The sequence below is a fragment of the Lepus europaeus genome, chromosome 3 (genome assembly GCF_033115175.1).
Source record: "Lepus europaeus isolate LE1 chromosome 3, mLepTim1.pri, whole genome shotgun sequence".
Lineage (NCBI taxonomy): Eukaryota > Metazoa > Chordata > Mammalia > Lagomorpha > Leporidae > Lepus > Lepus europaeus.
In genome coordinates, this window is record NC_084829.1 from 49,660,591 (window position 1) to 49,671,501 (window position 10,911).

General features: G+C 38.3%; 1 protein-coding gene across 1 annotated transcript; it reads right to left on the reverse strand.

Moving 5' to 3' along the window:
- DEFB113 (defensin beta 113) lies at window positions 1-1,033 on the reverse strand. The gene is made up of 2 exons (XM_062187212.1): window positions 976-1,033; window positions 1-215 (listed from the first exon to the last, which is right to left on the reverse strand). Exons 1-2 carry the CDS (start codon window positions 1,031-1,033, stop codon window positions 1-3), a joined length of 273 nt encoding a protein of 90 aa, XP_062043196.1.
- Between the last annotated feature and the right edge of the window lie 9,878 nt (window positions 1,034-10,911).

The window sequence follows — 10,911 nt, forward strand, 5'->3', positions numbered from 1 at the left end:
TTAAATATTTGAATGAGAATTTGCATTTTTATGAGTTGTTGTACTGATCGTAGTGACTTCCTGTGGTCTTATGTACTCCCGTACCACACAGCAGGGCTCAGTATCACAGTGATTATAAACGTATTCCCAGCTGTTGCATTCAGTCTTGCAAGAACCACGAACAAGGTAACATTCTCGTTTTCTCACTAGAGTTTCTCTTAATTTTTTCTGTGGATCTGAGAAAAAATAACTATGATTATAAATCCAGGTTGATACTGAGAGAGAGATAGATAATTACATAGATAGAGCTTTCAACATACAGAGTTTAAACATTTCGTTCCTGAAGTCCTGCCCAGACATATCGATTGAAGATCTTTTCACCTGTAAGTTGGTCCAATACATATAACATTTATCTAGCAGTATTTCCTTTGCCATTATCATTTTGAGTTTTTTGTGGTTTTTGGTAAATAGAACATCATTAATGCCTTATTTGTGTATTTTTTCCTCAGAGTAAATAGAACATCATTAATGCCTTATTTGTGTATTTTTCCTCAGAGGTATGGAAGAAACAGTCAAAATGTTTTGTGTCCTAAATAAACATGCATCTCCAACTGGGCCCCTTTCAGTCCTTAAGTTACTGAATTAGTCTTTTAAAAACTTTATTATGAAAACAGCTACCCATTCAATTTTAAAAATAGCTGCCAGTTCATCAAATTCTATTTTAAAATAGAAGGCAGTAGGAAGCACCTAGTTCACAGTTTTATCACAAACCAATAAAATAAAATAAGTCCAAGGCAACATCCTTGGGGGGGGGGGGGGGGCCTTGTTTTCTCAACTATCAACTCTTTCCATTCCTTCTTCCATGAGACAGAGATTGTCTCATGAGAATTTCATATGGAGTCTCCTTAACAATAATTTACCTTTTTTTTTTTTCAGAATGAAGTAGTTAGGAAAACATTTTGTCCTTCACATCTTTTCCATATTAATAAATATTACCTGCAGGACCACAAGACACAGTGAGGATAAAGACCATAAAAATGCAAAGTATCTTCATTGTTGATGGATTTACTTGACTGGAGCTGGGAAAGAGCTCAAAATGTCTTTGGTAACAGAAAGATGGACTCTGGTTTTTATAGCCTTTTCAGAATGATTACAATTCTGATAAATGCTGTCTTTCCAGATTGAGCACATATTTATGTAAGCATTGTGAAATAGAAAATAAGTATAATTGAGGACTTGGTTCCATTATGATCTCAATGAACCAAGCATGAACTCATTTTCAGTTGCTCCAGCAAACAATGGGCTGAAAGTATTCTTAGTTACTAATTAATTGAAAGCACACTCAATATCATTCACATTTTCAGCAATGATTTATTAAGTGTTTATTTTGTGCCAGGCTCTGTTCTAATCACATTAAATGGATTAAGTAGTTTATCCTCTTAATGGAGTCTATAACATAGGAGGGCCATGTAGTCATTCATGTCCACAACAGAATAGTGGATTTCCATTGTGTGAAGTTATTTTTTGCACACATAACTTAGGCCACATACTGTTTCTGATAGATTCATTTTTGTATAAAAGAAAAAAAAACTGTATGACACAGTTCTTGTACTGTTACATTAAAAATTATCATTGACATCCTAAAAGAATAATTAATATCTGGGGTATTACTTTGTAGTACTGCTTGGGACACCTGCATCCTGTATCAAAGTTCATTTGAATTCTGACTATTGGACCTCTGGCTCAGAAAGCTGCGGAGGCAGCAGAATGTAGCCCAAGTGCTTCCATTCCTGCCACCCACATCAGAGACCAGGATGAAGTTTCAGACTCTTGCCTCAGCTTGAGCCATTTCCAGCAGCTGTGACATTTAGGAAGTGAACCAATGGATAGAAGATATCTGTCTCTGTCTTTTCATGTTTCTATGTCACTCTACTTTTAAAATTAATTAATTATTTTTTTTAAAAAGGGAATAATTACTATCAATTTTTACATACCATATAATCATCCATGAGATTATATCACTCAATAGTGGAAAAGCAGCGTATTTAGAGTCTAAAAAGTAATGAATTTAGATAGAGAGAATAAATCTTGGTCTCTGAAACAAAGAAACTTAAGTAATTTCCACAAAATCAATCAGTTTTTTGATAAAGGGTGAAATAAGAATTAAACTTACTACATTACTACATCACTACAGGGCCTTCATTCTTAATCTTTAGAACCACACACCAAAGTTCCTGGAATAGCTGTCTTATAGTTCAAAGGAAATGTCTATTTTAATAGAAACATGGTTTCCACGATAAAAGGAATATTATAGCTCATATGTCCTCATTTTTTTATTTGTCTGTTTTACAGCTAAGGGACATGTCAGAAAACATAATCTTTCAGAAACCAGTGCTGGGAGTTTATATGTTCAAGGAGAACTAGAGAAAACTTGGACCATAATAGTTCCTCATTTTTCCATTCATCCTAAGACAATTTATTTATTTAAAGGAGAGAGAGAGAGAGAGAGAGAGAGAGATTTTCCATCCATTTGTTCACTCCCCAAATGGCTGCAATTGCCACCAGGATAGAACCAGCCTGAAGCCGGGAGATTAGAGCTCCATCGGGGTCACCCACGTGAATGACAGGGTCCCAAGTACTTGGGCCATCATCTGCTGCTTTCCTAAGGCACATTAACAGGGAAGTGAATCAGAAGCACAGCAGCTAGGACACCAAGCAGCACTCCAATATGGAATGTCGGTATTGTATATAGCAGCTTTGGATGTGAGGGCGATCTGGCTGCGACATCTGTCACCGCATTGATCACCAGGGTTGATTCGGCTGATCTGGCTGGCTAGGTGGGTGTCCCCTTCCTCCCTCACCGCTCCATGTGTGTCCCTCCCGAAGCTGCACGCTTGGTCGAAGAGGATGACCTTCCCCACTAGAGGAGGACCGGTCTTTGGTCAAGGGTATACAAGTAGCTGCGCTCCCCTGCTAGAACCTCCAAACAAGTTCTCAAGGTATATGGCAGCTTTAATTTGATCTGCCACAACATTGCTTTGTGACAACAAAGATCTTTTCTAATCCAGCCTATGTTTTCCTTGACATTCCAAGAAACACAGGAAACAATTGCATATTACATATTCTCAGTGAGGATAAGTGAAAAAAAATTCTCATGAAGAACTATGACATGACTGGGTATTCTTTCAAAAGCAATGATACAAAAACTAAATTTTAAAGAAAATTTAAAGATAACCACTATGATGTACAGTCTACGGAAACATCAGTTATCCTACAGTGTTAATATAGTCAACATTTGCTGTTTAATCCGTAATGATAATAATAAAATCTCACTACAACAGACACATTTATCAACATTATTCCATTCCAGTGATTATTTCTTATCATGTGTAAGATGTCTGCTTCCTGTGATTTCAAAAAGGCTTTTAAACTATAGATTTGGGGATGAAAATGAAGACTGAGTGATGGGAAGAGGAGGGGAGCATAAAGGAGAGAGGGTTTGAAACACACAGATTAATATATGGTTCAATAGAATACAAAAGAAAGCTGTAGGCAAGGCACACTAGCTGTAACTTTTTATATGGCAATTTAAAAATACCAATATGAAACTCTATCTAGTAACCACTGCTTTGTAGGTACTTAGTAATGCTTATTTAATAAAAACAAATTGTATGCACTGCTACTTGTACTTCTCAAAATTTGTGTAACAGCCTTAGGTTGGTGGTTTGAGGGGAGACGATATTTTGTAACTGTCAGAATAGATTTATCACTTTCTGGTATTATGTACTCAGTGAATAATCTCAGCCAAAGTAAATTCATGTGATAATTATAGTTTAAAATTTTCATTTTGCATACAGAGTAATGATTATGTACTATGATACTTACTGGCCTCTTCTTACATATGATTGACTTTTTTTTTTCAGGCAGAGTTAGACAGTGAGAGAGAGACAGAGAGAAAGGTCTTCCTTCCATTGGTTCACCCCCCAAATAGCCGCGCTGCGCAGATCTGAAGCCAATAGCCAGGTGCATTTCCTGGTCTCCCATGCGGGTGCAGGGCCCAAGCACTTGGGCCATCCTCCACTGCCTTCCCGGGCCACAGCAGAGAACTGGACTGGAAGAGGAGCAACCTGGGCAGAATCCAGCGCCCCAACCGGTACTAGAAACAGGGGTGCCAGCGCCGCAGGCAGAGGATTAGCCAGGTGAGCCATGGCACAGGCCATGATTGACTTTTAAAGTTAGAATTATGATAATAATTATATAGCCAATTCATATATGTTGCTTATGTTCCAATGCTGTGTCAATTTAATTTTTAAAAAGTTATTTACTTATTGAGATTCAGCAATATGGAAAGAAAGAAAGAGAATGAGGGAGAGAAAGAGATAGAGCATGCTCATCTACTCCTTCACACTCTAAATGCCTGCGATAGCTAGAGCTGAAGCTGGGAGCTAGGAATGTGATCCAGGATTAACAGTTAAGATGTCCATGTGCCAAATCAGAATACCTGGGTTTGAGTCCTAGTTCCATCTTCAAATCTTTCTTTCTACTAATGCTGACCCTGAAAGGCTGCAGTGATACCTAAATTAATTGTGTCCTTGCCATCTTCGAGGAAGACCTTGATTGTGTCTGCAGCTCCTGGCTTCAGATTGGCCCAGACTCTGTTGTTGCAGGTATGTGGGGTGGTGGGAGTGTGAATGAAAACCCCTTGCTTGTCTCTCTTTTCATCTGCCTTCCCCTATGAAATAAAATTTTTAAATATTTATAAGGTATTTCCAAAGTAGATTCAATAAAATTTCATGCTTCTGAGCATTCATACTCGTGAGAAATCACTGCTATTGACTCTTAACAAGACCAAAAATTAAAGGTTCAAAATTAGCTTATTTTGCAAAGTTAGACAGTCCTGGGTTAGAATCTCAGGCATGGTTTTACTGTCTAAGTGATCTTTTTGAAGCCTAGTTTCTCATCTATAAAATGAGAAATACACTATTAATTTTTTGAGTTGTACTACCTTATTAAGGGGGAATATGCACAAACCTGATACAAAAGGCATTCATTGGCTGGCACCGTGGCTCACTAGGCTAATCCTCTGCCTGCGGAACTGGCACCCCTGGTTCTAGTCCCGGTCGGGGCGCCAGATTCTGTCCCGGTTGCTCCTCTTCCAGTCCAGCCCTGTGCTGTGGCCCGGGAAGGCAGTGGAGGATGGCCCAAGTGCTTGGGCCCTGCACCCGCATGGGAGACCAGGAGGAAGCACCTGGCTCCTGGCTTCGGATGGGTGCAGCGCGCTGGCTGTGGCAGCCATTGGAGGGTGAACCAATGGAAAAGGAAGACCTGTCTCTCTCTCTCACTGTCTAACTCTACCTGTCAAAAAAAAAAAAGGCATTCATCAAAAATTTTAAAAATTACTGAATTCTTGCTTGTTATTCTTGAGGACAAACTCAAGACTCTAGGATAGAATAGTAGGCAAGATAGAGATGGCCATAGCCCACATGGAGCTTAAGCACAGTGGAATGAGTTACATAGTAATTGTGTAAACAAATACATTATTCCAGATAAGAACTTCTCTGCACTACATTTAATGTTAGAAAAGAGAGTGCCTATATAAAGAAGCTTTGTAATGGTAATAAGTAATCAATGGTAATCTCTTAACGTCCTGAGAAAGGGGCTGTCAACCAAGGGCATTTCATGCAGAAGGTCCAAATTAACTGTTGCAGAGAACACAAGGTGTGTGAAGAGCAGGAAAGTAAGATGATGTCTAGCAAGCAAAGGAGCAAGTGATGGGGTGAGGTTAGGGAATGAATGGCAGAGAATGGATCCCGCAGAGCATTTCAGGGTGAAGTGATGGGCTTTACTATAATTTTAGTGTACACCACTCTGGGCCTTAATTGGAGAACACTTTGGAAACAAGTGTAAGTAGAGTCAGAGAGGGAGGCAATTTTGGAGGCTACTGTAGTGTTCTACGAGGCAAAAGATGGAAGTGAGATTAAGGTGCGTTTCTGATCTGACTATCCATTTCTCTTTCTGCTCTTATTATTAATTGCTTCTTCTCATTTTGATCCTGCAATAACTTGTACCTCTCAAGCTGTAGCACAGTTGAGGAGAACCTGTCCTCATGTTCTGAGTCCATGACAGATCATTGATCACTAATGTGTATTTGGCTCCCCTCCTACCTCCGGTCAGCCTTCAATTGAATGTTCCGTGCCTTCTAAAGTAATAGCCCCACACTATGTCATAATGAACCAGGTGGGAGTTTAGAGCAGTGGGTTTCCTTTGATCTCATGAGATTAGTGTGCTTTAGAGGATATTCACATTATCAACCCATGATGCCATCCAACAAAAGAATACAAGCAGAAACTCCAGTGTGGAGCTGATGAATACAGTTGAAAAAGAAAAATAGTGAGACTAAATGTTTGATAAAGGTATGATGGTGAGAAGAAACAATACAGGGATAAGAGAGAAGAAAGGAAAGGAAGAGAGAGTGGAGAAAGAAGGAAGGAAAGAGAGGAAGATAGGAAAGAAGAGACAGATAAATTTGTGGAGGCAGCTCTGGTATCTCATTAAAAAAGTGCTTCCTAAACTCTGTTGTACATGTGAATCGCTTGGCTTCTTGCAAAAATACAGATTCTAATTGAATAGATATGGAGCAATGTTGAGATTCTCCATATCCATCAAGGTCCCTGGTGGTGTAAATGTCCCTAGTTTGTGAAGCACACTTTGTGTAGCAAGGCCCTAACACACATAATCTAACTAGGTACTTTAATCATTTGTGTTATTGGTTCTTTCACTAGTGCCACCATGTGGAAGGGAGACCCTAAGGGTGTGATGACAACAACACAGGGTTATTGTTGCAATGGCTGTTGTTTTATCAGTCTTCAGTATCTGTATTTGCTGTGTTAGAAATTAGAAAAAAAGACAAGGATACAGTTTTTAGAAAAATGAAATTCTGATGTTAGTCTTTGTTCCAGCCAATGAACTGAGTAGCATTTCAGAAAGGACAAGAAAATAGTGGAAGATACAGATCTGTTCAGGTATTTTCTCTATAAGAAAATGCATAATAAGAGTATATTTCATAGAAGAGCTAACCATTGCTATAAATAAAATTGAATGATTTAAATTTATTTTTCTAGTTACTGTTAATAAATAAAAAAAGATAAAGGATTAATGTTTTTACTCTAATCTTAAAGCCACAAATAACTATTTCAAGCCTCTTTCAATCTTAGTGTTCTTAGTCAAGTGTTCCAGTCAACATTCTGCTAAATTAATCATAATTTTAGAAGCACTACCTTGCCAGCTCTATATTTACTTGCATCATGCATTGTAACCCAGAAAACTTCAAAAACCCCCTTCTGTAGCTTTCAAGAAAAAAAATCAATTTATACATAATAATTACTTACAGAAATATGTGCCAAAAGCATCACTAATACAAATTCCCATCACTAATAAAGTTCCATAAAGTAGAAAACAACCAGGTTGCTCTCTAGATTTTGAGATGACAGACATATTAGTGATTACTCTTGGGTGGCACACAGCTAAGCTCTCCAAATCTTAGAACCTCATTGAAACTATGTCTCCATTGAAAAGGACTGTAACTGACTAAGTTCACTAGCATGTTTTTTTTTTAAACGTTAAAGACCATTTGCATGTTACTCTTCAAGGTATGTTAGTTTTCAAGAATGTTATTATTAATGATTCTGCAGGAGTCCACTTTGAATCTCCAGGTTTCATTTATAAAAGATTAGCCACACGGTTTTTAAAGTATCCTCCAACTTCATAGCTGTCTGTGGGAATACAGCAAAAACTATGTGGGTGAGTTATCTAATAGTTTTTCTCTGACCACAGATTTCTACATTTGGACAGTCAACCCACATGTCTCCTCTATCTCTTGTAGAGTCTCACCACGCGTTCTGTGGTCCACTTCATGGCCATTATGTTCTCCTTTGATGTGGCTAGTTCAAACGGCTTCATTATCTTGTGTCTTAACTTTGAACTCTACTCTGTATTCATGACTTTGAGTTTCACTGCTATTATAACTATTTTGCATTTTCCATCTTCTCATGATGGAGATTGTTCCTGTTCCATTCTTCCATTGCTGTCACTGTTGCTCTAAGTGAAATCTACCCTTTCACCTGACAAACTTAATGACTCATTTTTCAAGGTCCCCAAATAGGATTTCCATGCAGTTATCTTCTTATATATTTTTAATATGGCATATGCAGTATTGCCTTTCTCTATCCCAAGAAGTATTTGTTTTTTCAAACTCTCAGTCTTCAACGGAACAATGACTTTTTCTCAATTGCATGGGTGTGGTAAAATCTTAAGCCCTTTGCTGCATATGGCTATCCTTTCTCACCGCCACATATATTGGGCTAATTCCTACCTTATCCATGTTGGTTTCTTCCTTTGTCTACTATAAGCATCTGTCTTATTCCAGTGAACATAGTCATATACCAAACTATTTAAAAATCATATCCTTTCCAAACTTTCAGCGTGTTCATAGCACTGAAATGCCAGACATCTCCCTCTGCCACGCTATCAGAACCTGCTAGCTCTGAGGGGATTGTTTCAAGTGTGATTTTGGTCAATGAAATGAAACCTCAAACACTAGTGTAGGGAAGAAATTCACTTAAAAGCTAGCGTGTGTTTATGAAAATGTTCTGAAATGCAAGAAAGAATTTGTGTATTTCTTTATTGACAAATATATCAACTTGAAGTCAAAACACTAAATATACTTTACTGAGCCTGTTTTTTTTTTTAATTTTTGATATCAGAGTGTCTTTATCCTCAAATTTACGAGCTAAACTTGAAAGATTATATGATTTGGCCTTTGAACAGTGTCTTTTTCAGTGTGCAGTGCACATTTGAAAGAAGTTTACATCAGAAATAGAGTTGGAACTCAAACCCAGACACTCTGAAATGGGATATGGATGTCTTTTTTTTTGTCTTTTTTTTTTACTTTTATTTAATGAATATAAATTTCCAGTGTATAGCTTATGGATTACAATGGCTTCCCCCTCCCATAACTTCCCTCCCACCCGCAACCCTCCCCTCTCCTGCTCCTTCTCCCCTTCCATTTGCATCAAGATTCATTTTCAATTCTCTTTATATACAGAAGATCAATTTAGTATAAAGATTTCAACAGTTTGCACCCACATAGAAACACAAAGTGAAACATACTGTTTGAGTACTAGTTATAGCATTAAATCAAAATGTACAGCACATTAAGGACAGAGATCCCACATGAGGAGCAAGTGCACAGTGGCTCCTGTTGTTGACCCAACAAATTGACACTCTAGTTTATGTCGCCACTAACCACCCTAGGCTCTCGTCATGAGTTGCTTTTTGACAGTGGACAAGTTTTCAGTCATAGAGTAAGACATTGTACAAAAAAATGTGCTCTTTATCAACGTAGATATGTTGCAAAATAAACCCTAGGGATGTAGGTTAAGTTGAATGTTAGAGGTGCATGTAAAAGATAAACTGGTTTTGTTTCATGGATCTTGCTTTCTATATATTTAACTTTCAATTTTTTTGCTCTCTTGATCAAATGGATACTGGCATCATAAATACATCTGATTAATGAAACTACTAACAGAAATTACTTAAGTTAGGGGACTCAACTAAGTTCCCCAATTGAATGGACCATTAAAATGAGGGTCTGTCTTTTATTCATTTTTATTTTCAAAGGATCCAACGCATTATTGTGTTAACCTTGAATATGCCTGGTAGGAGCTCTAATATAGGCAACATGAAGTCAAAAACTCAAGTTCAAGCACTATGTATCAGTGATTACCTTCCTACACTCCTCACTGAGCTCCTTTACCTAACAGTGGAAAACTTTTAATAAGCAACAAAACTTTCTAAATTGAATATCTCCAAACCAGTGAAATGTTTCCATTAGATGTGGTTAAGTTTAGTAATTGAAATAAAAAGTGACAATTTCATTTCATAATTTTGTGAACTCAGCTCTTTGAAATTTTTAGAAGATGTTCCTAGAACTTCTAGGAGGGTGCATGTCTTTCTTATTGCTTTTTTATTGGAGTTGGAATACAGTTTCTCAGATTTCAGCATGCATTTGAATCACCTGAAGGACTGAATAAAACACAGAATGCTATGCCCCACCTGAAGAATTTCTCATTCCATTGGCCTGGGGTGCAGTCTAGGAATATATGTTTCTAAGTTCCCAGGGAATACTACTGTTGCTGATGAAAGAACAGCACTTTGAAAACCACTGAGTAATATTATCTTGGGGCCGGCACTGTGGTGCAGCAGGTTAACGCCCTGGCCTGAAGCGCTGGCATCCCATATGGGCGCCAGTTCGTGTCTGGCTGCTGCACTTCTGACCCAGCTCTCTGCTATGGCCTGGGAAAGTAGTAGAAGATGGCCCAAGTCCTTGGGCCCCTGCACCTGCATGGGAGACCCTGAGGAAACTCCTGGCTCCTGGCTTTGGATTGATGCAGCTCTGGCCATTGCAGGCAAATGTGGAGTGAACCATTGGATGGAAAATCTCTCTCTCTTTCTCTCTCTCTGTCTCTCCTCTCTCTGTGTAACTCTAACTTTCAAATAAAATAAATTAATCTTTTAAAAAATATTATCTTACTCAAGCCAAGACTCAGTTTTTTTCTGTTTTTGTTTATCTGAGAAATTGACAGGAAAGAGAGAAAGAAAGACAGAGACAGAGAAGTCTCCTACCCATTGGTTCACTATTCAAATGCTCAGAACAGTCAGGGCTGGACCAGGCTGAAGTTTGGAGCCAGGAATTCAATCCAGACATCCTGTATGAACACACCGCTGGCAGAGCCCTAACTATTTGAGTCATCATCTACTGCTACACCTTCCCCCTCCCAGGGTGCTCAGTAGCAGGAGGCTATAGTCTGGAATGGAGCTATAATTCCAGCCCAGGCACTTCAATAGAATGCAGACATCCCAAGATACTTGAAA

Bases quoted from the DNA above. Each gene is read 5' to 3' on its own strand.
- DEFB113 (XM_062187212.1), bottom strand. From the start codon at position 1,033: ATGAAGATACTTTGCATTTTTATGGTCTTTATCCTCACTGTGTCTTGT. The intron at 216-975 runs GTAATATTTATT...ATTTTTTCTCAG, and splicing joins TGTGTCTTGTGGTCCTGCAG to ATCCACAGAAAAAATTAAGA.